The sequence below is a fragment of the Hyperolius riggenbachi genome, chromosome 2 (genome assembly GCF_040937935.1).
Source record: "Hyperolius riggenbachi isolate aHypRig1 chromosome 2, aHypRig1.pri, whole genome shotgun sequence".
Lineage (NCBI taxonomy): Eukaryota > Metazoa > Chordata > Amphibia > Anura > Hyperoliidae > Hyperolius > Hyperolius riggenbachi.
Window position 1 is genome coordinate 241,775,604 of NC_090647.1, and position 27,378 is coordinate 241,802,981.

At 44.6% G+C, this 27,378-nt stretch overlaps 3 protein-coding genes across 5 annotated transcripts in view; 2 read left to right on the plus strand and 1 right to left on the minus strand.

Moving 5' to 3' along the window:
- Positions 1–483: 483 nt before the first annotated feature.
- On the minus strand, positions 484–21,495 carry TXNL4B (thioredoxin like 4B). Of its 2 annotated transcripts, none has more exons than XM_068268443.1 (3): positions 21,390–21,495; positions 10,214–10,365; positions 484–915 (listed from the first exon to the last, which is right to left on the minus strand). In XM_068268443.1, exons 1-3 carry the CDS (start codon positions 21,429–21,431, stop codon positions 750–752), a joined length of 360 nt encoding a protein of 119 aa, XP_068124544.1. In that variant the 5' UTR covers positions 21,432–21,495; the 3' UTR covers positions 484–749. The 2 variants fall into 2 exon arrangements, with proteins under 2 accessions (XP_068124544.1, XP_068124543.1); XM_068268442.1 differs by lacking the exon at positions 21,390–21,495 and adding an exon at positions 10,452–10,790.
- On the plus strand, positions 10,738–16,285 carry TRMT10C (tRNA methyltransferase 10C, mitochondrial RNase P subunit). The gene is made up of 2 exons (XM_068268439.1): positions 10,738–10,829; positions 14,836–16,285. The coding sequence occupies exons 1-2, from the start codon at positions 10,811–10,813 to the stop codon at positions 16,083–16,085; spliced, it is 1,269 nt and encodes a 422-aa protein (XP_068124540.1). The 5' UTR covers positions 10,738–10,810; the 3' UTR covers positions 16,086–16,285.
- Positions 21,496–21,544: 49 nt separating the features above from the next.
- Positions 21,545–27,378, plus strand: part of PCNP (PEST proteolytic signal containing nuclear protein) — a 33,200-nt gene continuing 27,366 nt past the window's right edge. Inside the window, exon 1 of one of the 2 annotated variants that reach the window (XM_068268441.1) lies at positions 21,545–21,650. In XM_068268441.1, coding sequence (XP_068124542.1) covers positions 21,623–21,650 — 28 coding nt within the window. In that variant the 5' untranslated portion in view covers positions 21,545–21,622. Of the gene's footprint in view, positions 21,651–22,829; positions 22,849–27,378 lie in introns of those variants that run through there. The other variant, XM_068268440.1, reaches the window with a different exon arrangement.

Genomic DNA, 27,378 nt, shown 5'->3' on the forward strand with positions numbered 1-27,378 from the left:
CACGAGCAGTTGATGGGCAGTGCAAAGCCTTTCAAACTCACAACTGCTCACTGCCACCTGGTAACTGCTTGCTGAGCACACAGTTTAACTGCCTGTGGAAATGAGCCCTAAATACCTTGCAAATCTACTTACAAACTGTACACATGGAATAAAGCCTGGTACACACTTTCAATTATTATTGGCCAATCCCTGACCAATTTTACCACCTCCATGTAGTATGAGGGTCACCAGATTGTGAATACTATGAAGAATGTGTAGGTAAACCCTCATACTACATGTAGGTGGTAAAATTGGTCAATCAAATGAAAGTGTGTACCAGGCTTTAGGCTAGCTCATTTTCATATAACCTGTGCTGATGACATTAGATCTGTTTACATTATTACTGAAAGGAATGGTCAAGGAAATGCACATAATTTTGAGCTGATACAGAACTATGCAAATTTTGTATGTGCATTTATGTAGCTTAAAAATGGACCAATCAAGCCTTACCTTGGTGGGATTTAATAAATCCAATTTAAAGCGGAATACATTTGCATAATCCCGCTTCAACAGAATTATCTGAATCTGACTGACCATCCCTAATGACATATAACGTGTCACAGAAATTCCTTCTCTTTAGTAGAAAATTACATTGAGGATCGTCCTTTAATTCAACCATTCTGACCTCCTAGCAGAAGTCAGTGATACACCTCTCTGTACTGAACCAAATCAGCAGAACACAATGTTTTTTCTGAACATATCAAATTCCCTTAAACTCCTTGATAGAGAAGATCATATTTTGGAACGTTGGCAGGGTCAATTGGACTTTTCACAATGAGCTTTCCTCGCATTGCTCCCCTGTAGATCACTTCCACAAGGTCAATAAAGTCCTGCTTTGTCTTGAAACTTCCTACAAACTTTGTATGGTCCGGTGATCTGTAAAAAGTAGTTGTTCAGTATAATGATAATGATCTATAGTGCATCTCTAGATAGAAGTCTTCAGAATTCTAAATCAATCAGTCCACAGTTTTCCTCAAATTACTGTAAAGGCCCATACACACGTCAGATTTTTGCGAACGACCCGTCGTTTGAACGTTCCGTCATTCGCACGTCAAATCCAGCGTGTGTACAGACTATCGTTCGGGTGATAAGACTGGTTTTCAGCGATCTGCCGTGTGCATTTATACATTACCTGTCCTGTTGCAGTCTCCGTGCGGTGTCCCGTAACCTCCAGGCGGTTTTCCGTACATGCTCATGGCGCATAGCATCTGATGTCAGACGCTATGCGCCAGTAGCGTGTATGGATATACATTGCGGCAGGGGTTTCATAGTCTCGTCGCTTGTTCCGGAAATTGCCGCCGTACTGCCGCGCACCTGACCAAGCAACTTCGGCCCGACATCGTACAGCTTGCGCGATAGCTAAAGCAACCAATTTCTGTCCCGGGCAAGCACTTGGCAGCAACAATTTTCATCCAATTTGATTATAATAATCAGATTGGATGTCGGTCGGCCGCAAAGTCACCTGATGTATGGTCACCTTAATTGGTTATAAAATCCATATGGACAATATTAGTCCTTGTGTGAGGAATAGACATATTTGCTTTTATTCCCTGTAACCATTTAGCACACCAATTAACATGCATTGGCAGTGTATATGAATATCTTAGGACTGGAACCCACTAGAGTATTTTGGGAGCGCTTTGTATTGCTAGCAATTCCACTAAAAGCTCTGCCAATGTAAATAGATGGGACAGATTCTACTAGAGCGATTGCGTAGGGAAATCGCAGGACATGCAGCATTTTGGGAGCGTTTCCATTATAATAAATTGTATAGGAGCAGGGAAATCGCTCCCAAAATCACTTGCAAAACGCCATCACAAATTGCTAGCGATTGCGCTTTCTAGTGGGTTCCAGGCCTTATACTGTATCCACCGATAGGGGGGAACAAGTACAGTTTTGCAAGCAAAACTTTACCTGCTTGTGTCTGAGGAGAGGGCGACAGCAGAGCAGGTTAATTTACCTGGATGTCTGCCTTTTGCAGCTGCGCCAATACTCCTGACACTTCTTGTTTCACAGCAAAAATTCCAACTGTGAAGTAGGAAGTATCAGGAGGGTGTAGTGCAGCAGAAAAAGGAGGACATCCCAGTAAATTAACCCACTCTGCTGTGGCCCTTTCCTCAGAAACAAGCAGGTAGAACTTTTGCTCTTTATCCACTGACACAAGGCCTAAATTAGTAAGCTAAAGGACTATATGCAGTCATATTTTGGCTCAATACATACTTGGAATACTTCTACCATGTGTGGAGAAAACAGTGGACTACACAGCTCTCTGCACATTAGAGGCAGTGGTTAGTTCCACTGAAATAACACAAAAATGTGCACATATGAACGGTTTCCTCTTTCTCACCAAGCATCATACTACCTTGGCAGCCAGCTGTCTGCATAATTTTTTAAGAATATTCATTCACCATGCAGGGCATTACATTACATTTCTGTGCATGTGCTGGTGGATTATCTTAAAACAGGGAAATAAGACCACTTTTCTTTCCCTGTGCAAATTACCCTTGCCCCAGTATTAACCTGCTGAGCGGTCTGGACGAGCTCAGCTCGTCCAGTACCGCCGGAGCCTGCCGCTCAGGCCCTGCTGGGCCGATTTGGCTCAAATAAAAAGCAGCACACGCAGCCGGCACTTTGCCAGCCGCGTGTGCTGCCTGATCGCCGCCGCTTTGCGGCGATCCGCCGCGAGTAGCGGCAAAAGAGGGTCCCCCCAGCCGCCTGAGCCCAGCGTAGTCGGAACAAAAAGTTCCGGCCAGCGCTAAGGGCTGGATCGGAGGCGGCTGACGTCAGGACGTCGGCTGACGTCCATGACGTCACTCCGCTCGTCGCTATGGCGACGATGTAAGCAAAACAAGGAAGGCTGCTCATTGCGGCCTTCTTTGTTTATTCTGGGCGCCGGAGGCGATCGGAAGAACGCCTCCGGAGCGCCCTCTAGTGGGCTTTCATGCAGCCAACTTTCAGTTGGCTGCATGAAATAGTTTTTTTTTTTATTAAAAAAAAACCCTCCCACAGCCTCCCTGGCGATCTTAATAGAACGCCAGGGTGGTTACGGAATGACAACTGGTTGTTTGTTTAAAGCAGGATTAAACAACGACATAACAGTCAGTAAAACACGTTCTACTTTTCTTATTACTCGTACAGATATCACATTTGCTTTTGTGCACACGTATTATTGTCTTTTTACAAATTACAAGTTCCTTAAAGAAAACCTGTACTGAAAATAAAAGTGAAAATAAGCATACACAAGTCATACTTACCTTCCATGTAGTCTACTCCTCAGTGTCTTTCTCCTGTCCCGCGTCCTATTTGTTCACTGTGATCAAGGGAATTTTCCGTCCTCTATTTTGAAAATAGCCATTACCCCATAACAGCTTTCTGGTCAGCACACAGTTAAACTGTAACATCGCCCACTTGAGCCATAGGGAAACCTGGACATTACCTGGTACATCCGTTTTCCTCTCAGCTATAACTGACAGCAACTGATATTTTACTGACGGCAACTGATATATTTCAGATCTGACAAAATATTGTCAGAACTGGATGGGATTATTGTCAGAAGAAAATGGTGAGCTTCTGAGAGGAACTGATGGCAAGGTAACTCTGTAATGTTCATTTGAAGTTACCTCATGTGTATATTTTAAAATATTTTACTCAGTACAGGTTCTCTTTAAAGGAAAACTTAAAGAGAACCTGTACTGAGTAAAAATATTTAAAATAAACACATTAGGTAACTTCAAATGAACATTACATAGTTACCTTGCCACCAGTTCCTCTCAGAAGCTCACCATTTTCTTCTGACAATAATCCCTTCCAGTTCTGACAATATTTTGTCAGATCTGAAATATATCAGTTGCTGTCAGTAAAATATCAGTTGCTGTCAGTTACAGCTGAGAGGAAAACTGATGTACCAGGGATAGTCCATGTTTCCCTATGGCTCAAGTGGGCGATGTTACAGTTTAACTGTGTGCTGACCAGAAAGCTGTTATGGGTAATGGCTATTTTCAAAATAGAGGACGGAAAATTCCCTTGATCATAGTGAACAAATAGGACGCAGGACAGGAGAAAGACACTGAGAAGTAGACTACATGGAAGGTAAGTATGACTTGTGTATGCTTATTTTGACTTTTATTTTCAGTACAGGTTTTCTTTAAGTCAAATATAAAAAATGATTTTCACTCACCCGGGGCATCCCTCAGCCCCCCGAAGCTGGATGGTGCCCTCGCAGCCCCGCTCTGATCGTCCTGTCCCCGCCAGCGGCTACTTCTGGGTTCGGCGACAGCCACCGATAGGCTGGGAACGCGGCTGATTTTCCGCGTTCCCAGCTGCTAAATCACCCTCTATGCTGCTATAGCGTATATGTTATACGCTATAGCAGCATAGAGGGTAATATAGCGGCTGGGAACGCGGAAAATCAGCCGCGTTCCCAGCCTATCGGCGGCTGTCGCCGAACCCGGAAGTAGCCGCCGGCGGAGACAGGACGATCGGAGCGGGGCTACGAGGGCACCATCCAGCTTCGGGGGGCTGAGGGATGCCCCGGGTGAGTGAAAATCATTTTTTATATTTGACTTAAGTTTTCCTTTAAAGAGAACCTGTACTGAGTAAAATTATTTAAAATAAACACACGAGGTAACTTCAAATGAACATTACATAGTTACCTTGCCATCAGTTCCTTTTAGAAGCTCACCATTTTCTTCTGGCAATAATCCCTTCCAGTTCTGACAATATTTTGTCAGATCTGAAATATATCAGTTGCTGTCAGTAAAATATCAGTTGCTGTCAGTTATAGCTGAGAGGAAAACTGATGTACCCGGTAATGTCCATGTTTCCCTATGGCTCAAGTGGGCGATGTTACAGTTTTAACTGTGTGCTGACCAGAAAGCTGTTATGGGTAATGGCCATTTTCAAAATGGAGGACAGAAAATTCCCTTGATCACAGTAAACAAACAGGACGCGGACAAGGAGAAAGACACTGAGGAATAGACTACATGGAAGGTAAGTATGACTTGTGTATGCTTATTTTGACTTTTAATGTTCAGTTCAGGTTTTCTTTAAAGAGAACCTGTACTGAGTAAAATTATGTAAAATATACACATGAGGTAACTTCAAATGCACATTACATAGTTACCTTGCCATCAGTTCCTCTCAGAAGCTCACCATTTTCTTCTTACAGTGATCCCTTCCAGTTCTGACAACATTTTGTCAGAACTGAAATATACAGTTGCTGCCAGTTATATATCAGTTGCTGTCAGTTACAGCTGAGAGGAGAACTGATGTGTCCATGTTTCCCTATGGCTCAAGTGGGCGATGTTACAGTTTAACAGTGTGCTGACCTGGAAGCTGTTATGGGTAATAGCCATTTTCAAAATGGAGGACGGAGAATTCTATTGATCACAGTGGACAAACAGGACGCAGGAGAGGAAGAATAGATTGAGGAGTAGACTGCACGGGAGGCAAGTATGACTTGTGTATGTTTATTTTGACTTTTAATTTTCAGTATAGGTTTTCTTTAAAGGAAAACTTAAGTCAAAAAAAAAAAAATGACATTTACTCACCTGGGGCATCCCTCAGCACCCCGAAGCTGGATGGTGCCCTCGCAGCACCGCTCCGATCGTCCTGTCCCCGCCGGCGGCTACTTCCGGTTCGGCGACAGCCGCCGACAGGCTGGGAACGTGGCTGATTTTCCGCGTTCCCAGCCGCTGCTATCACCCTCTATGCTGCTATAGCGTCTATATATACGCTATAGCAGCATAGAGGGTGATAGCAGCGGCTGGGAACGCGGAAAATCAGCCGCGTTCCCAGCCTGTCGGCGGCTGTCGCCGAACCGGAAGTAGCCGCCGGCGGGGACAGGACGATCGGAGCGGGGCTGCGAGGGCACCATCCAGCTTCGGGGTGCTGAGGGATGCCCCAGGTGAGTAAATGTCATTTTTTTTATTTGACTTAAGTTTTCCTTTAAGTACAGTTTATCTGCACTGAAAGCTCCCATTGTAATTTATTGCATAGCTACTGTATTTATATATGACAATGTATCCAGTGAGAATGTGTCTTCTCTTGTGTACACTTTCGGCTTGTATTCAGCAGAGACACTTGCTACCAGTGTTCACATTATCTGGTTTTCTTTTCTTACTACGACTATTGTAATCACTTCCTCAAGTTCGGCAATGACGCTAAACTTCTCACTAAAGAAGAAATTGCTGTGCAACTGTTTAAATGCTGTTCTGCTACCAGTGTTTTTTTCTGGTAGTACCTTTTATGTTGTAAATAATCTTTTAGAGCAACAAAGAAATGCAGAGTTTCATACAAGTACTGAGAACTGGAGAGGTGTGGGAGTGAGTGAATGAAAGAGAGTGTGTATGTGAGGGCCCTTTTCCACTAGAGCGATTGTGATTGCTGAATCGCAAAATCGCAAATCGCTAGTGATTTTTAAATCGCTAGGGTTGTTACTTTATCATAGCAATCACGAGAAGTATTTTCCACTACAGTGATTCGATTTGAAAATCGCTAATCGCAAATCGCAATCGCTTGCTGGAGCGATTTTTACAATGATAATGCAATGCAATGAAAATCGCAATCGCATAACAGAATTAATGAAAAATCACAATCGCTGGCGTTTGTGATTTGTGATTGCGATTGCTAGTGGAAAAGGGCCCTAGTGTACACAGACTGTAACTGCACTGTCACCAATGACCACTGATAGAGACTGGCTGCTGGAGTGTCACCATAAAAATCAAATTTCAACAGCAACTGGTCTGAATGTATTAAGTGATAAAGATGCTAATCCTGCATTCAAAACCTTTTCTGCTGTTATGATATGGCGTTATCACATACTTAAGGAGCACTGGCCCTTCAGTAGTCAGTGCCAAACAGTTGCATGCTGGTGGTTCTTTTTATCTATAATATATTCCTCCTCTTCCCTTTATTTCCCTGCTTAGCTGAAACACGATCCCCTGCTCACTTGTGTTTACAAGCAAGGTGAGATGACTCAGCGATTGGAGGAGAAAAGAAAAAAAGTAAAGGGCAGAAATGACATCAGGATTTAGCCTAAACTGTGGGCAAAAGACATGGCCCCCACCAGGAACAGAATTCTATTCATTTACTATATAACGTTCACTGAAATCAAAACGTGGACAGTACAATACATGTGTTATGTAAGTAGATAAGTAGATATTTATCTACTTCTATATGTGGTCATTTTTTTTTTACCTGGCATAGTATGGCTAACACTACTGCTTTAAAGGGATACTGTAGGGGGGTCTGGGGAAAATGAGCTGAACTTACCCGGGGCTTCTAATGGTCCCCCACAGACATCCCGTGCCCGCGCAGCCGCTCACCGATGCTCCGGCCCCGCCTCCGGGTTCACTTCCGGAATTTCTGACTTTAAAGTCAGAAAACCACTGCGCCTGCGTTGCCGTGTCCTCGATCCCGCTGATGTCATCAAGAGCGCACAGCGCAGGCCCAGTATGGTCTGTGTCTGCGCAGTACACTCCTGGTGACATCAGCGGGAGCGAGGACATGGCAACGCAGGCGCAGTGGTTTTCTGACTTTAAAGTCAGAAATTCCAGAAGTGAACCGTAGGCGGAGCCGGAGCATTGGGGAGTGGCTGCGCCAACACAGGATGTCTGCGGGGGACCATTAGAAGCCCCGGGTAAGTTCAGCTCATTTTCCCCAGACCCCCCTACAGTATCCCTTTAAAGGACAACTGTAACAAAGGGAATGGCATAGTTCTTACCTTTTAAAAGGGAACCAGAGACGTTGGGGGGGAAGCTTTTATACATACCTGGGGCTTCCTCCAGCCCCATACACCTGGATCGCTCCCACGCCGCTGTCCTCTGCTGCCTGGATCCGCCGGTACCGGGTCCCGTAAATTTCCGCGAATTGTCCGCATCACACGGGGCTCCCACCATATACGTACGCATGAGGCTGCCTACTGAGGGTATGGAGGGAGCCCCTGTGATGCGGACAATTGGCCGCGTCCGCCGGAAGTGACGGGACCCGGCACCGCCGATACAGGAAGTGGAGGATGGCGGCGTGGGATCGATCCAGGCTTATGGGGGCTGGAAGAAGCCCCAGGTATGTATAAAAGCTTGTTCTATTTTTTTATTACCGTTCCTCTCTGGTTCCCTTTAAACAACACCAGGGCCCATATGCAATTCACTTTTTCTCCTGAGTTCTCTCTTAGGAGATAATTTTTCATCTTCGAATTAAAATAACTTTTTAGCACTTTGCAATGATAAAGTATCAAAAAGTAGGTAAAAAGTACTATCAACATTTTTTTTTTTTTTTTTGCTTGCTGGTGGTTTAAAATGCGTTTTATTGACAAGTTTTAAAACATCACCTAGGAGAAAATTCAGGTGAAAAAGTGGAATGCATATGGGCCCAGTTGTCTGGCAGTCCTGCTGGTCTATTTGGCTGCAGAAGTGTCTGAATCACACCAGTAATAAACATGCAGATAATCTTGTCAGATCTGACAAGAACATCAGAAACACCTGATATACTGCATGCTTGTTCAGGGACTATGTCTAAAGTATTAGAGGCAGAGGATCAGCAGGGTTACCAGGCAACTGGTATTGTTTGAAAGGAAATAAATATGGCAGCCTCCATACCCCACTCGTTACAGTTGTCGGTATGGACGAGCTCAGCTCGTCCATCACCGCCGATGGCTGCCGCTCAGGCCCTGCTGGGCCGATTTTGCTCAAATAAAGAGCAGCACACGCAGCCGGCACTTTGCCAGCCGCGTGTGCTGCCCGATCGCCGCCGCTCTGCGGCGATCCGCCGCGAGCAGTGGCGAAAGAGGGTCCCCCCAGCCGCCTGAGCCCTGCGCAGCCGGAACAAATAGTTCCGGCCAGCGCTAAGGGCTGGATCGGAGGCGGCTGACGTCAGGACGTCGGCTGACGTCCATGACGTCACTCCGCTCGTCGCCATGGCGACAGGAGAAGCCAAACACGGAAGGCTGCTCATTGCGGCCTTCCGTGTTACTTCTGGCTGCCGGAGGCGATCGGAAGAACGCCTCCGGAGCGCCATCTAGTGGGCTTTCATGCAGCCAACTTTCAGTTGGCTGCATGAAATAGTTTTTTTTTTATTTAAAAAAAACCCTCCCGCAGCCGCCCTGGCGATCTTAATAGAACGCCAGGGTGGTTAAAGTGCCTATACATGAGCCCATGTATGGGCAGATCGACCAAAAGAAAGCCACATAACGTGGCGAATCGCGATAGCAGCGGTGGGGGACCCGTGGAGCTACTTCATTACTGGTAGGTTTCTTCACTTTATTGGGTACATGTTTCACTAACATGTCTATCACTACTCTTTACTTGCCTTACATTTTCAGGGGATTTCTCCTTCACTCTATCTGAACATTGGTTTGATATTGATCAGTTGTTGTTTGTTATTCCACTGTATTACATCCAGTTATACAGTGATCACCTCAGTGGTTTTATGTGTGTTTTTTCATGATTGTTGTTTAATTATACATTGCTGTATGCACTTTGCACTTTGGTCCCTTGTTTTGCTATTTATGCTGTGTATTTTGCAGCTCCAACGTTCACTCATTACATCAGTGTGTCACCAATTATGGTTCACACCCTTAGTGGTGTGTCACACACAATATTAGCACTTCAAATTCCTGCCGGTTCTCCGACAATCTGGGTTTACACGCTATTCCCCACCTGTTTTTAAGTATGTTTTAATTGTTTGTGGATTGATAAATAAAGGATGTAACTTTTTTCTATATGATTCATGTCTGATGTGGTGCGGTTCATTGAGGCCATAGCTGGTGTCTTTTTGTGTAATACTCTCTCTGATCGAATCTGATGGATGATTGATGTAAACTCAAGAGTTTTCAAGGAACTGTGTCCCTCCTCTTCACCCCAGACTTTCAGCAGGCACAGGGTGAGCAGTCTTTCAACTTCACCTTGCGCTGAAATTTGGCTGTGGCTATGTGAAATGTATTAGTTACAGTGGAGATTTAAGTTACAAATGGTACATGAATCTAGTACCACGAATTATATGCCCATTGAATGGCAGGTTCATAGCTGACACCAAATAAACATAGCTTGAAGTATTCAATAGCATTGCACTAAATGGGCCTGCCTGCCTGCAACAAGACAGCCATTGCTTCAAAAATAGCATTTTGTGTTTAGTACGGTCTTTAACGAAATAAATAGAGGAGGAAAAACTTTCTTACCCATAGTCCACTTTCATATGTTGACCATTGAAGAAAAAGACAGTAGATGGGATATAAGTGATATCAAAGTACTGGCGGTACACAGGTACACTATCCACATCAACAAGGTAAATAGCTGCCATTTTACTTAGATCATGTGATGTCTTTGAAAGCTGGAAACACACACAAAAAAGTTTAAAGTGAATGGAACAGCAAGTAACCATAACAAACGTTGCGTGAAAATATGGTGCAAACTTACAATGTCATCAAGCTGCAAGCAAACTAAATCCTCATCTCTTCCAAACCGCAGAACCAAGACTACCTCTGCTGTGCTTTTAATAGCTTGGTCCACCTGTTTTTTACTGCTTAGTTTGGGCAGGAGAAAACTCATGGTGCCTCTTCTGTTATTGCAATCTAAATACCAGCGCCAGGAAACGGAGGGATGTACATATTACACAGCTAATGCATTTATATAGCCTTATAACTACTGGCACAGCTCCCCAGTCTACAATGGTTGCTGGGCTGTCAGCAGCATCAGTCTGCCCACAGGAACTGTGACCCAGGAAGCGGAAAAACACACTCAGGGCTCAGGCAGCTCCATGCGTTGCACCGAGACCGATGTGGCGTGCAGGCCAGGGTGAGTGATACGCTTCTCCGAGGTCACACATATTTATGTGCAGATTATTAGTCTCGGGGACATCGGAGATTACTAAGCAGTCCGCCTTTCCTAGTCTTTCCTGCTGCATGATAATAGCAGAGGAGACTGACCTTAGCGCTACTGCACCAGTTGTCAGATGACTTCACTTTACCAAACTCTAAAAATGCATCTACTTTAATCAGTGTGGCAAAGCAGGCTAAAGGCTAAAAACTTATACGTGATTTAATTATGTAATGGTTGTTCAGAAACCACTGGGACGTGGACCATATAGTTTTTTTTTATTCTTCAACCCTGATTCCTGTATGTCTGTTTTCTGAATGAAATAAATTAGATAATCCCCCTCTAGATTCATTTCTATGTTCTTTTATTTAACTTATATTTACAAAATAGGGGTGATTTCAAAAAGGCATTCCTGAGGGCTGGTGCATTGCAGAGGGCTGAGGTTGGTTAAAAAAGACATTTGTCTATCAAGTACAATCAGAAAAAAATATAAAAATGAATAAGTAAACATTAGGTAACGTTCTCTCCTGCGACCCTTAGGCCCTGTTTACACTTAATCAGTTGCTCTTAGGGCCCATTTTAGTTGGTGTGCATTAGTATGCGTTTTTTCCATAGCAGTGCATCAAGTGTGAAAGGTGCCATAGGAAAACATGGACATTACTTTGAAAATCAGTTTTCTTTCAGTTATAACTGAGAGCAACTGATTAAGGCCCGGTTCACATTAGCGGTGGCCATCCGGAATCGCCGTGCCGGAGCCGGACCGCTTGCAGAACGGACTGAACGGACGCACGGCATAGCAATGAAAGCCTATGCGTCCGTTCACATGCGTCCGTTCTGCCGGACCGGAGCCGGGCCGGATCCGGACTCCGGCGTCCGTTCCAACATGCGCTATTTTTTGGTCCGGCTCCTCCGGCAGCCGTATCCGGGGCGGAGCCGGACTGCACCATCCGGCCAATACAAAGCAATGAGAGCCGGAGAGCGCACAACACACTGGCTACAAAAACCGGACGTTCTACCCCACTTCCTATGCATTTTGGATGGGGACCACATGGGCCCAGCGTTCAAAGAGTGGGGCAGCAGCGATTTCATGCTGGAGCTCTTTTTGGCAGCAACATGTCTGATATGTCTGACAAGGAGGCGAACAACAGGAAGGAGAGAATTCCCAGGTTTACGAGTAAAAAATGCCTGGATCCATGGTCCCAACTGCAGTCTCTGTATCCACGGATGGTCTCCACACGTCCACTTGTCTCCAACAATGACCCCAGACCCTTCTGCTGACCTCCCAGACCCCAGGTATTTACAGGATGTGTATCTCCTTAAGAAACCGGATCCGGACCGCAACCGTGTTCACACCGCACGGAAACCGGATGCAAACGGACCGGATCCGGATAGGAACCGTACGGATCAGGTCCGGTCCGGATACGGTGCGGTCCGGACATCCGGTGCGGTTTTTACTAAACCGCAAGTGTGAACGGGGCCTAAGTGTAAAAGGGCCCTTATAACTGAAAGAAAACTGATTTTCAAACTAATGCCTATGTTTTCCAATGGCACAGTTCACACTTAACGTGTTTTAACTGAAATCTTCTTCCCAATGCACTGTAATGGAAAAAACGCATACCAACGCATACTAACGCACACTAGGCCTTGTTTCCATCTGTCTGCTTTTCAGTAACGTATAAATCTCTAACATTGATGTGCTGATAAGAAGCGGATAGAAGCGCACAGATGGAAACAAGGCCTAACGCATACCAGCTGATTAAGTGTAGGCTGGGTTCACAGTGGTCAGTTCCTTTACGCACACGTTAAAATGTGTGTGAACTGCAATGGAGACTGGCCATAGATTTTAATGCAAAGCCTGCATGCAACACGTTAGAATAACACGACCCATTACAATGTAGTACTATGAACAGGCCCATATAGAATTTTATGGGTATTGAGCTGTCATGCCAGAAATGTTTAGAAACGGGCTAGGTCTGTCACCACTAATCCGCCTGCACACACGCCCGCCCGCCCCTCCTGGCCACCCGCCACGTCATTCCCTCAGCTCTCCTCAGTGTCTCTGTGTCCCTCCCTGCACATGCACACAATAAAAACTCACACAGGGATATGGGACGCAGAGACACTTGTGTTTTATTAGGTAGGATGCAACTGAGCACTGTGAACTAGGACTCACACCAGTTGATCCAGCGGAGGGCAAAAAAAAACCCTTACAAGGCTTCAGCCAGTTAACCTTTAGGGCTTGTTCACACTACAAGAGCTTTTAAAGCGCTAGTGATTTTGAAAAGCTCTTCCTAAGGATACGTGTTGACACCCGCTATAGTGTGCTGTTACCGCATGTTTAACATGATTGTCCTAACTAAACCGCCGCATCCTCGCCGCTGTAATCTATCTAAATCCCCACTAACTCCCTGGGGGCAATCTGGGCAGCGCTTCCGTGAGAGGCAGAGCTAAGAGCCGCAGCTCTTTCTCTCAGCGTGTCTGTCAGAATGGATCGCCTCCTCTCCCCCGCCCCTCTCAGTCTTCCTTCACTGAGAGGGGCAGGGGAGAGGCGCAGATATGCGCTGAGAGACGCATGTAGAGGCAGAGCTGCGGATTATATCTCTGCCTCACACGGAAGTGCAGAGGGCAGCAAAATCCACGACCAAGAAAGTCGTGGATTTTGCAGGGGAGAGGGAGGGGGAAGTTAGGGGGGATTTAGATAGATTACAGCCTCAGGGATGCGGCAGTTTAGTTAGAACAATCATGTTAAACACATTTTTTTAAATAAAAAGATGTTTTTTACGAGACTTCAGTGTCTCTTTAAAGGGAAAAGTGTCCTGGCTCGAGGTGGCAGTCAGATAAAATCCCTGTATCAACTCTGCTGGGAATTAACTAGTAATTATACTGGTGGATGTCTTTCAATGCAAGGAAAGCATCCAAACCTTTTTTAAATGCAGCTGTAAAATTTGTCATGGCTACTGTATTTGACATCGTGTAAGACGCAGCTTTTTTCCCCCCAAAATTGGGAGATAAAGTCCATGCTTCTTATACGGTAAATGCAGGGTATCCCTGACTTACGAACGCCTGCCGATACAAACTGCTGCCATGTCAGGGACTCCCTGCATTGTCCCCGCCCCCCTTCTGTCACTAGTGTGTCTGCTTTGTCCCGTGTGTGTGTGTGTGTGTGTCTGTGTGTGTCTGCCCCCCCCCCTTCCCGTGTCTCCTGTTTTCCCTGTATACGTGTAGCGGCAGCTGTCTTACCTAATCCAGCAGCTCCCACGGGTATATTAGACCTTTCTTGTCCAGCGCAGCTCCCCCAAGTGACGGTTTCTGCTGATCACGTCATCAGCAGAAGTCATCACTAGGGCGAGCCGCACGTGACTGGCGAGGTCTCAGATCCCCATGGGAGCTGCTGGGTTAGGTAACACAGTTGCCGCTACACTTCTACTTATTCAAGGGAGCCGGAGACATGGGGAGGGGGAAGCGGAGACATGAGGACAGAGTGGGCACACGGGAGCCAGGGACGCACTGGGGATAGAAGACACACGGGAACAGAAGGGGATCACACTGGGGACAGAAGGTGACACATGGGGGACACCAATTGGGGGAGAACATCTACAAGAAGCTCCTGGAACATGGACACACCAGGTTTATTATATCAAATTTTTTTGCCCTCTAAACCTAGGTGGGTTTTATATTGCAAAGGGTCTTATACTGCAGAAAATACGGTACTTCCTGTGGTTAGGTATCCCACATTTTCTATTGTAAAAAAAAAATCCCACATTTTAACATCTCTTACTGTAAAGAACCCCTTCCTAAATGGCAAAAAACGTTTTTCCTTCATAAGCAGATTATGTCCACTGACACTCTCCCTGCAACTGCCACAGTAGCGTTCATTTGAAAAGATATGTTTCTTAGTAACTGCTCTGCAGAGAATGCTGATAGCAAAAATCACAAAAATATGTATATTGGCTAAGAAGTAAAATATATTTCCTTGTTTTTACAGCCCTAGGGAAATTCTGGAAGATGGCCTTCCTAAATTCAGTATTGCAAACTGTGAAGTTTCTTCCATTCCCCATACTTCTAAGACAGTCAAGAAGTAAACCAACACCATTTAAAGTAACTCAGCAGCTCTCACAATGTAGAATGCTGACACTAACCCACTATTGGTGGAACCAGGACAAACCTGAAACATTAAACCTAGATTCCTGGAAAAATATTCTTAGAAGTGGAACAAAAATCACTACTGATGAGAAGGAAGCGGAGGTACAAGGGGAGAGTTCCATAGAAAGTATGCAGAAGCTAGTGGAAATGTGGAGACTTGCAGGAAAACCTGTACCGGACTCCGTAACTGCAGAGCAATTACAAGTACTTCTAACACTGTCTTCCAAAAATTCCAGAGTAAAATACTTGAAGGAACTTTTTTTAAAGGAAAACAGAAAGAAAAGTATGGAACGTAAGAAACTTGAGAAACTAAAATTAAAGAGTGAAATGGAGAAAGACAAGCCTGAAAGAATAAGCACATATCTCTTAAAATTTTATACTACAAGTGTGGCTTGTTTCCAAGGGTGGCGAGCTGCTCAAGCAATGATACATGGGCAGCCTTTAATATTTGATATGGCATATGATGGCTATATGTCACAAAAAGAAATGGAGAACACAGTAAGTCAACTTATGATATGTGAAGGGTTTAACAGAAAGTCTGACGAACCTTTTCACGTCCATTTCTGCAACTTAGAACCTAATGGCCGATCTCACAAAGAACTGGTGAACCGTTACAAGCAAGCTTGGGACAACCTCTTAGTCACCTCAACTGAAAAATCTCACGTTGATATCTTTCCCCGTGATCGACTTGTTTACTTGACATCTGATTCTCCAAATGTGTTGAAGGAATTTGATCATGATAAAATTTACATCATTGGGGCGTTTGTAGATAAATGTCAAAAGACAGGCGTGTCTCTAGGACATGCAAAGCGGCTACAATTAGCCACTGCACGACTCCCACTGGATAACTTCCTGAAATGGGATATGGGTGGCAAGAATCTCACCCTAGACCAAATGATTTCAATAATGATGACTCTAAAGGACACAGGAGATTGGGAAAAAGCTCTGTCTTATGTTCCAATAAGAAAACACCTAGGTTTTATGGGAAAATGCACACCCCAAAATTCTAAATCGCAGCAGAGAAAAGAAGCACGAGGCAATCAAGAGAAGATGAATAACAGTCATGCCAAGAGGGAGCGGACAACTTATTGAGAGAAGAAAGATAAAGAAGCAAATTAAATCTTCATTTTGATGAGAATGAAAATGGCTTCTTGGGATTTTTCACATAAATACATCTTATTTTGTTGTACTATTTTGCAGCCGTACAGCTGTTTGTGGGCCACCATAATGTACATTGAATTTTTTTTCTGTTTCATTAAAAAATATAAAATTTGCCATGTCATAATAGAAAATATTTGCAATTATTCAACTTTTATGTGAGCATGAAGTACCTCCCATGATGCATCACTTCTGCTCAGTGAGTGAACATGCAAATCATTCCTTTATGTTCCTGAATAGCCAAACATACACCCAGAACCTTTGGTTTACATTGTGCCTATTGCCTATTCATTTTACAAAGCCATAGCTGTTTCATGCTAAATTAGCCTTCATGAGTAAAAGGCATGGATGAATTTTGCTTTACAGGTGGTTTCAAGTGAACCACAACCTCTAGGATTTTGTAAGGAATTTAAAGAAATCCATATGCCCAATCTACAACACCAATCCATGGCTTGCTAGATAATTTCCGACAGGTCCGATCTGATTTAGATCGTTTTTCTGATTGATTTTTTTCATAGAAGTGAATGGAAATCGATCGGCCTGTAAATCTGCTGAAAAAACTCATTGTGTAATCCCAGCATTAGGCATCGGCAGGGGAGGAGTCATTAGGGTTAGGCATCGGCAGGGGTGGAGTCCTTAGGGATGGGCATCTCCTGGGGTAGGAAGTCCTTGCAGTTGGGCATCTCCTGGGGTTGGATGTCCTTACAGTTGGGAAGTCCTTATAGTTGGGCTTGGTTAGGGCTAGGCATGGAGAAAGGGTGCTCTTGAGAGTAAGGCTAGGTTTGGCCATAGTAAAATATCAATAACGATTACGGAATTACTCACTGATTCATAGTAGAACATCAGTAATTTACTGATATTCTAGTTCTCTCCGCTGCCCAATTTAAGCGTACACGTTTATTGCAGTAAAGAACCACCCAAAAGACACATGCAACCTCATGAGCACAATTAACTCATTAGCAGCTTTATACAAAATTTTTCATTTTCATTTGAAGACTGCTGTGCAATGTAAACCTTTGCTGGCAAATCTCAGTTGACAGCCTAGTGCAGCCAAATAAGCCGGTGGCAGGGCGCGGTCATAGTTACCTGTTCTTCTTCTCTTCCTCCACTGGCATTCTAAACTACCAACAGGTCTCCTGGGTCACAATCACATCTGATCACATGATGTCCAGGAGACTGTGTCAGTGTTACAGCACCACCTGGTGGTGGAAGAGGGGTGACTTCCATCACCCCACTTGCACCACTGGGTGTCGCTGTAACGCTGGCATGGTCTCCTGGATCCCAATCATATGTCATATGTTGGGTTAACATCGCCACCTTAGTGGAGTAGAGAAGAAGCGATCCAGCCATCCGAACAGGTAACTATAAAAGTTCCCTGCCACCCACTCTGCATAGCCTGCCAGGCTGGGGAAGGCACGCTTCAGGAAAAATTCACCCCTGCAGCCACATAAAGCCACCAGCAAGTAAGATGGATGAACTGAGGACAGACTCAATCATGGCAGAGTAGAAGGACCTCATAAGTTCCTTCCTGAGCCATGCCGAATGTTTTTAGTTAGCAAAGGAAGAAACCTTAGCTGGGCTTTCTTTTGGATACAGCGAAGGCTATTCTTCCTTTGCTAACCAAAGAAGTGGCTACCTATGTGCTACGGTACCTACACTAATTGTGTCTCGTCCTCTGTTCATCCATCCTGGTCTGGAAACACAGAGCACTGCGCTTGAAAGTTCTGCCTATGTTTGTTCTTATTTATGTGTCTGCTTAACGTTAAAAAAACTGCATGCACCTAGTTCCCACATGCCACGATCGTGAATAATTCATTGCAATTTGCTGCCATTTAAATATTTTCCAAAATAAAAATTGCACGCAGAAAACAGGAACAAAAATGCAATGGCAGTACAACACAAAAAGAAAAAAGACTGTGATTTATGCATGCTTAGCTGTGTACTCACCCTTACAAGCAAGTATGTTTGTAGATTCTCGACAGAGAACCCCCCTGTAGTGGCCAAATATCGGTGCAGCAGTCCCTCAGTGCTGTGCTCTTGGTCAATAAGATGCTAATACTTCCGGCTTGCATGTAATGCAGCTTGGGAATGCATGTCGTATAAGGCTAGATGCACACATAACATCATGTGAAAGTCTGCCTTTTATGTCACGTTTTATGTTAATGTGTGCGTTTTTTGTGCGTTATCTTTTTTTTTTTTTTACCGCAGATGTGTTTTTAAGCGTTTTGTATGTGTTTTTCATGTGTTTTTCTTTTAAGTTTTATGCAAATCAACTATCAACTGAAATTATTTGCATGTCACTGGCCATCTCTAGTGCTCTTACAGAATCTTGGCTCTGATTCACGAAGCAACGGTAAGATTGCCGTGGGCAGGTAATGCAGGCAATTTTACTATTACTAGTGATGACAAAGTAGCGTGTGTTGCGCTACCTGCATTGCCTAATTCATGTAAGTGTTTGCCAAGGTAAGGCATGGTACAACTTGCATTACCTTGGCAACACTTTCGTAACCTAGGCTTCTTCCAGCCCTCTGATGTCCAGCGAGGGACCAGGAAGGTTTCAGGGGGCTGGAAGAAGCCCCAGGTAAGTAAATGGGCAATTTATTTTTTTCACTTAGGCTGGTTTCACAGTGGGACGTTACAGGCGCACGTTAGAGCAGCCTGTAACGCACCCCACCGCACAGCAATGAAAAATCAATGGGCTGTTCACAGTGCCCGCGTTGCGTTACTTAGTAACGCTGCGCCATTAGACAACGTACTGCATGCAGTACTTTATAAGCGGCAGAGCCGCATTAGACTGCTTGCACATGCTCAGTAATGTTGGGGAGGAGCGGAGAGCGGCTAGGCACATGGCTAATTAATATTCACTGCACTCAGTGACGTGCAGTGTTTACTTCCTGGAGCAGCCTCTCTGTGCAGCGATTGGCCGGGCGGGACCACGTGATGCCGCATGCGTCCAAGAGTACGCATCACGGACGCCAGAGTGAGCTGCACAACGCGGCTCACTCTGACGTCCACATCAGAGAGCACCAGGCGTTGCGTTAGGGGCACGTTATGCGACCATAACGTCCCCTAAAACGCAACGTCCTACTGTGAAACCAGCCTTAAGGTTTCCTTTAAGTAATACCAGTTGCCTGGCTGTCCTGCTGATCCTTAGCTATAGACCCTGAACAAGCATGGTGTTTCCGACATTATTGTTAAATCTGACAAGATTAGCTGCATGCTTGTTTCTGGAGTTATTTAGACACTACTGCAGCCAGATAGATCAGCAGGACTGCCAGGCGATTGGTATTATAAATATAGCTAGGTTTAGGTGCCCCCAATATAGAGGTACTACCCCCTACCTCAGCTATCGCCGGCGCTGTGCAGCACGAGTGAGTATTAGGGCCCATTTACACTTGCTGATCACAAAATGCTACCGATTTTGCTAGTGTTTTGCTCTGGCATTTTTTTGCACATAAGAGACAGCGTTTCACCAGTAAATGCAGGTAATGACAGACAGCCTTTCACCAGTAAATGCACGTAATGAGAGACAGCGTTTCCCCAGTAAATGCACATAAGAGACTTCTTTTCACCAGTAAATGCACATAAGAGACTTCTTTTCACCAGTAAATGCACATAAGAGACTTCTTTTCACCAGTAAATGCACATAATAAGAGACAGCTTTTCACCAGTAAATGCACATAAGAGACAGCTTATCACCGGTAAATGTACTTAAGAGACAGCCTTTCACCAGTAAATGCACATAATAAGAGACCTCTTTTCACCAGTAAATGCACATAAGAGACCTCTTTTCACCAGTAAATGCACATAATAAGAGAGCTTTTCACCAGTAAATGCACATGATAAGAGACCTCTTTTCACCAGTAAATGCACATAAGAGACATCTTTTCACCAGTAAATGCACATAATAAGAGAGCTTTTCACCAGTAAATGCACATGATAAGAGACAGCTTTTCACCAGTAAATGCACATAATGACAAACAGCTAGTTATCCCCAGTATATGTAGCCAGGGATATATGTGCCCAGTATATGTAGCCAGGGGCATATGTGCCCAGTATATGTAGCCAGAGGTATATGTGCTTAGTATATGTAGCCAGGTGTATATGTGCCCAGCATATGTAGTCAAGGGTATATGTGCCCAGTATATGTAGCCAGAAGTATATGTGCCCAGTATATGTAGCCAGAGGCATATGTGCCCAGTATATGTAGCCAGGGGTATATGTGCCCAGTATATGTAGCCAGAGGTATATGTGCTTAGTATATGTAGCCAGGGGTATATGTGCCCAGTATATGTAGCCAGGGGTATATGTGCCCAGTATATGTAGCCAGGGGTATATGTGCCCAGTACATGTAGTCAGGGGTATATGTGCCCAGTATAGGTAGCCAGGTGCCCCCCCCCCCCCCAGGAGGAGAGAGCGAGGGAAGGAGAGCGGCACCTCAGGGTGCTCTCCCTCGCGCTCCTCCGGAACGAAGTGCGGTGGCTGGCAGAGGGGCGGAACTTACCTTCCGTGTCTCCGTCTGGTGTCGTCGCAGGCGCGGGATGATTTGCCACTACTCTGGTCTGATCCAGACTAGAGCAGCGGCTGCGGCACCAGAACTTCCGGCGCTTGGAGCGACACGGAAGGTAAGTCCCGCCCACTGCAAACGCCTGACCGCAGTTAGCTCCGGAGGAGAGAGCGAGGGAGGGAGAGTACTCTAAGGTGAGGGAAGGGGGTGAGATGCCCACAGCTCTTCCTCCACTGCGCTGCTTTCCTCCGAGAGCTGACACTGCGACACATACCCGAAGCTGCCGTGACACATGGGTTGGGAACCACTGATGTAAAGGGACGTTCACATTGCTACATTAGCAGTGGGATGCATGTTGTGTTACAGAAGCATACTTATCATGTATTTTATCACTCCTAATGCATGATGCAACTTTTCCTGTTTTTACAGGATGTGCAGCACCACACTATGAAACTAGCCTAAATTTTCAAATGTAAATATTAGCAAGCAGAAAAAGGCATATATTTGTACAAATCTGCTCATCAGTCATGGAAGATGGCGAAGAGGGCTAGAGGAACTTTGGTTCCAACTAGGGACTTTCTTCTTGTGTCCCTAGCATCCAGTTGGAAACGGAATTGCATTTCGAAAATACGATTTGCAGTAGAAGCAGCACAGAAACAATAGCTTTGCTTATCTGTTCTGTTATGAGCATATAAAAATAATATCTTTGTTAATTCCTGAGCTTAACACACCACAGCCCACTTCCTTCCTTTTGTATCTGTATAGCTTTTCATTTGTTTTGTGTATGTAGTGAAAGTGGGCGGTTTAGGCTATTAGCTGAGTAGAGACGAGAGGCGCCGTTCAGCTTGCAGGGCAGAGACGCTCTATTGTAGAGGACCGCTTGCTTCTCTATGGTACGCAGGGGGCAGGAAAGAGCTGGTTGCGCGGAAGTGGAGACGTCACAGTGGGTACTGCTGGTGGAAAGATGGCGGAGAAGAAGGGGAACAGTGGAGGTGATGATCTGTAGCGTATGTGGTGTAAGGGCTCTGGCGGTTCCCGGGTGTAGATCAGAATGCCTCCTGAGGGATGTGTGTGCTCTGCTTATCGTACACAGATTAGTACAGCGAGTTCAGTAACCTCAACGCCATTGCACGTTTGCTTTGTTGTTAGAGATTTAACCTTAATTTATTTAGTACAGTGTTATTGGTCACAAATGAGGCTGGATCTATAGGGCTATGTTGTAACGCATATGGCTGTCATTTTCACTGAAATTTGACTAACAACTCTTGCACGTTCCATAGCTACATAAGACACGTAGAATACAAGGCCTGAATGACAGCCAGCCAGCCAGTATTTGCTTGTTGTGAAGATCCTGCTCTTTGTCTTTTAGTATTAGGCTTGGCTCGCACTATGCTGGAGTGGCAGCATATCCACATAACATGGATATGTTTTATCACTGTGAACTGTCTGTTACCCACTGAAGTGAGGGATTCTATGGAATGATAAGCAACATATGCACTGTCTAAAAATTGTGTAGGTCAAGCGAGTGCAGTGCACAAAACCAGACATGGTGGCAATAGATGTGTGTAAACTAGTCTATGATTTCCACAGGAAGGCATAGGATATTGGTCCAGTGCCATCTGAGCGGTCTGGACGAGCTGAGCTCGTCCAACACCGCCGGAGGTCGCCGCTCAGGCCCTGCTGGGCCGATTTTAATCAAATAAAAAGCAGCACACGCAGCCGGCACTTTGCCAGCCGCGTGTGCTGCCTGATCGCCGCCGCTCTGCGGCGATTCGCCGCGAGCAGCGGCGAAAGAGGGCCCCCCTAGCCGCCTGAGCCCTGCGCAGCCGGAACAAAAAGTTCCGGCCAGCGCTAAGGGCTGGATCGGAGGCGGCTGACGTCAGGACGTCGGCTGACGTCGATGACGTCACTTCGCTCGTCGCTATGGCGACGATATAAGCAAAACAAGGAAGGCCGCTCATTGCGGCCTTCCTTGTTTATTCTGGGCGCCGGAGGCGATCGGAAGATCGCCTCCGGAGCGCCCTCTAGTGGGCTTTCATGCAGCCAACTTTCAGTTGGCTGCATGAAATAGTTTTTTTTTTATTTGAAAAAAACCCTCCCGCAGCCACCCTGGCGATTTAATCAGAACGCCAGGGTGGTTAAAGGATACCCGAGGTGACATGATGAGGTGACATGATGAGATAGACATGGGTATGTACAGTGCCTAGCACACAAATAAGTATGCTGTGTTCCTTGTTTTCTTTCTCTGCCTGAAAGAGTTAAATATCAGGTATGTAAGTGGCTGACTCAGTCCTAACTTGGACAGGAAGTGACTAGAGCGTGACCCTCACTGATACGAAATTCCAACTATAAAACACTTTCCTAGCAGAAAATGGCTTCTGGGAGAAGGAAAGAGATAAAAAGGGTCAATAGTTAACCACTTCACAACTGAGGGGTTTTACCCCTTCAGCATCCAAGCAATTTTCACCTTTCAGCTCCTTCCATTCATTTGCCAATACCTTTATCTCTACTTATCAGAATGAAATGTGTTAAATGTGTTTTTTTAATCACTAATTAGGCTTACTTTGGGTGGTAGATTATGCCAAGAATTTTTTTATTTTAAATGTTTTTTAATGGAAAAATTGGAAAAAAATCCTTATTTTTCAGTTTTCGGCCATTATAATTTTTAAATAATGCATGCTACCGTAATTAAAATCCACGTAATTAATGTGCCCATTTGTACCGGTTATTACACCATTTAAATGATGTCCCTATCACAATGTCTAGTGCCAATATTTTATTAGGAAATAAAGATGCATTTTTTTTCAGTTTTGCATCCATCATTAATAAAAAGCCCATAATTTATAAAGTAACAGTATTATACCGTCTTGACATACATATTAAAAAAGTTCAGTCCCTAAGAAAACTATTAATGCATTTTTTATAATTGTAAATTTATTTCATTGTATTTTTTTACAAAAAAATAAATGTTGGTAACTATTGGGGAGTGTGGGAGGTAAGGGGTTAATTTAAAATGTAAAAACAGGTCTTTGTATTTAAAAAAAGTACTTTTAGATGTAGTTTTACTATTTGGCTACAAGATGGCCTCAGTCTTTTTTTTTTGTTATATGTCCTGTAAGCGAAATATGTATGCTTACAGGAAGTGTACTGAAGATGGGCAACTTTTATTTATTAGAATGATCGTGCAGCTTCTCATAAAAGGCGCCGATAATTGCTACGGGGACTTAGATCAATGATTAGGAATTGCTTTCTCATTCATTGATCTCCTGGCGGGCAGATGGCAACATGAACGAGCGCACAAATAAGCGGGAGCGCTTTCAGCAGTGGTAGCAGCGGGAGTACGTATATTTACTCCCCTGGGCGGTTAGATGAAGCCTGCAGGGGAGTAGATATACTGTACTGGAGCTGTGAAGTGGTTAATAGATTTTAGCTCTGGCATACTTCAGTGAATGTGTAATTGAGCAAACACAGTAAGTTAAAACTTAAAAAGTAGATTTAAACATAAAACTGTGGAATACCTTGAAAAACTGGAAAATTGAATACTCACCTATCGGTAATTTTCCTTTCCTGGATCAGATAATGGCGGCATACTAATGGGTTTGGCTCCACCCCCCGAACCCGATTGGACAGGTCACATCATAAATTAAAGAAATCCGCCCCCTCCAGCCATTCTGGTAAAAATTAGTCCTCGAATGGACAAGAGGGAGGCATTCGTATGCCGCCATTATCTGATCCAGGAAAGGAAAATTACTAATAGGTGAGTATTCAATTTTCCAGTTTCCTGGACAGAGAATGGCGGCATACTACTGGGACATAACATATCACCAATGAGGGAGGGAAACGTAATAATGCAAAAGGTACATATTTATTAATTCAAACTGCAGACAAAACAGCTTTGCCAAAATCAACAGTAGTTAAGGCAGCAGGATTCACATGATAGTGTGACAAAAAGGTATGAGCAGAAGACCAACTGGCAGCCTTGCAAATACAATCAACTGATACTTTCGTAAAGGAGGCCCAGGAAGCTGCCATACCCCTGGTTGAGTGAGCATGTATTTCTTGTGGGGCTGGCAAACCTTTCTGCCTATAACTCTGCTGGATAACCTTCACCAGCCAGCTGGCTATGGTTCGGGAAGTAACAGGAAGACCCTTCCTTTGACCCTGAATATTAACAAATAGACGATCTGAACCTCTGAATTCAGTTGTAGCGTTTAAATAGGCCTTAATACTTCTCCCTACATCTAATGGATGTAAATCGTTATCTGAACCAAAGGTTGGAAGGACAAGCTCTTGATTGATATGAAAGGTTGATGAAACTTTGGGGATGTGATCCAATACAGGTCTGATCACTACCCTGTCTGGAAAAAATTCTAAGAGATTACTAGAACAACCCAAGGACTGCAGATCTGACACTCTTTTAGCGGAAGATATAGCTACCAGGAAAACCGTTTTCAGACAGATGTTGACCAGGGAGGCTGATTCTATAGGCTCAAAAGGAGGAGATGATAAAGAGTCCAGAACTATACAAAGATCCCATTGGGGAAAGAACGGTCTCCTGGGAGGTCTTATCTTCTGAACCGCCTGGATAAATTGGCTAACTAGCGGATGTTGAGCCCATTTGACTCCGGTTAAAGCTGACAAGGCAGAGACTTGAACCTTAATTGCTGAAAGACTAATTTCTTTTTCAACACCTGTTTGAAGGAATTCCAGAATATCTTGAACTGTAGGAGAATGGAAATCATGATGCTCCTGTGCTGCAAATATAGCAAATCTTTCCCAGATTCGATGGTATGTATGGTTTGTAGAAACCTTCCTGGCCTTTAACAGAGTGGAAGCCACAGCTGCCGAGCAACCTAATGACAAATACTTTTCCCTTTCAACCTCCAGGCCATCAAATTTAGAGTGCTGACGTCTGGATACAGCATATTGTCCTGAAGCAGAAGGTTGTGGATCCCTGGAAGCTTTATGGGATCCTCCTGGCACAGCTCTAGTACCATGGTAAACCATGGTCTCCGCGGCCAATGGGGTAGAATAACGATGATCGTGGTTGACTCCATGGTCAGTCTCTGTAAGAACCTCGTTATCAATGGAAAAGGGGGAAAGGCGTACCCCAGACTGAAGTCCCAGGCTTGGGATAGACAGTCCACTCCTGCTGACTTCGGGTGATGGAACCTGGAGAAGAAGCGATGAGACTTTGTGTTGGCTGGGGAAGCAAACAGGTCTATCTGGGGATGCCCCCACTGTTGTACTATGCTGTGGTAAACTTCGCTGTTCAGAGCCCATTCGTGGGGACTGCAGAAGTTCTTGCTGAGATGATCCGCTACTACATTCTGGACCCCCGGTAGGTATGATGCAGACAAGTTGGATAGGAATTTCTGTGCCCAGACCATTATATGACTTGTTTCCTGGAGAAGAGTATAACTCCTTGTCCCTCCTTGGCGCTTGATTTAGGAGACTGCCGACGTGTTGTCTATTTGTAATAGAACGAATTTGTTGACAACTAGGTGCTGGAAAGCCTTCAATGCCATAAATGCTGCTCTTAATTCCAAAATATTCGATTGGACTTGAACTAGAGGTAGTCTCCACTTCTGCTGGACCCATTGTCCCTCGCAGTGAGCTCCCCAGCCCATTTGACTGGCATCTGATGTTACTACAATTGGGATAGCTGGTTGAATCTGATGACAATTGGACAGATTCTGAGGTTGCAGCCACCAAAGGAGAGAGTCCCTTACTGTTTGTGGAAGGACAATTTGCTGAAACAGGTCTACTTTGTTCCAGGATTGTAGCAGGAAATACTGAAGATTCCTCATATTCCAATGTGCCCATTTCACCATAGGTATGGTTGAGGAAAGAGACCCCACAAGACTCAGGCAATCTGAAGCTGTCAATACCCGCTGATTGAGGACTCTCCTCACTTTCTGGCATAATAGGTCTGTCTTCTCCTCGGGTAGACAAATCTTGTTTTCTGTAGTTATGAAGCGTGCTCCCAAGAAGACCATGTCCTGAGAAGGAATCAGCTGACTCTTCTGCTGGTTCACTAGCCAACCTAGATATGACAATTCCTCTAGCAAGATCTTCTGATGGACGAGTAATGTAGACCGATCTTGACTCACAAGCAGGATGACGTCCAGGTAATGGAACACTCTGAGCCCTTTTATACGGAGGGAAGCAATTATCGGCAAAAGAACTTTTGTGAAAGCCCGAGGAGCTGTTGACAACCCGAATGGGAGACATTGGAACTGATAATGTTGATTGTCTACTGAAAACCTCAGATACTTCTGAAACTTTTTCCTTATTGGCACATGCAGGTATGCGTCTGACAAGTCTATTGTTGACAACCAATCGTCTCTTAAGATCATTCTTGTTATGGTCTGTAAAGATTCCATCTTGAAATGTTGAACTTTGATAAATTGATTTAGAAACTTGAGGTCTAGAATGGGTCTCCAACCCCCTGAATTCTTTGGAACCAAGAATAATGGTGAATAAATTCCGTGAAACTTCCTCCTTGTTGGAACTGAGACCACTGCCTTGACTTGTATCAAAGATTCTATATATTCCAGAAGAATCTGACGTTTTTGAAAAGAAAAAGAAATTTTTGTCTGTACAAATCTTCTTGTAGGCGGCCTTCTCTTGAATTTCCAAGAGTGCCCGTGTCTTAGAGTTCTTAGTACCCAAGAATCTTGTATCCTTGCCACCCAGCGTTCCTGAAAAGAGCGGAGT

Bases quoted from the DNA above. Each gene is read 5' to 3' on its own strand.
- TXNL4B (XM_068268442.1), bottom strand. From the start codon at position 10,583: ATGAGTTTTCTCCTGCCCAAACTAAGCAGTAAAAAACAGGTGGACCAA. The intron at 10,366-10,451 runs GTAAGTTTGCAC...GTGTGTTTCCAG, and splicing joins GCTTGCAGCTTGATGACATT to CTTTCAAAGACATCACATGA. The intron at 916-10,213 runs GTAAGAAAGTTT...TACTTTTTACAG, and splicing joins CATATGAAAGTGGACTATGG to ATCACCGGACCATACAAAGT.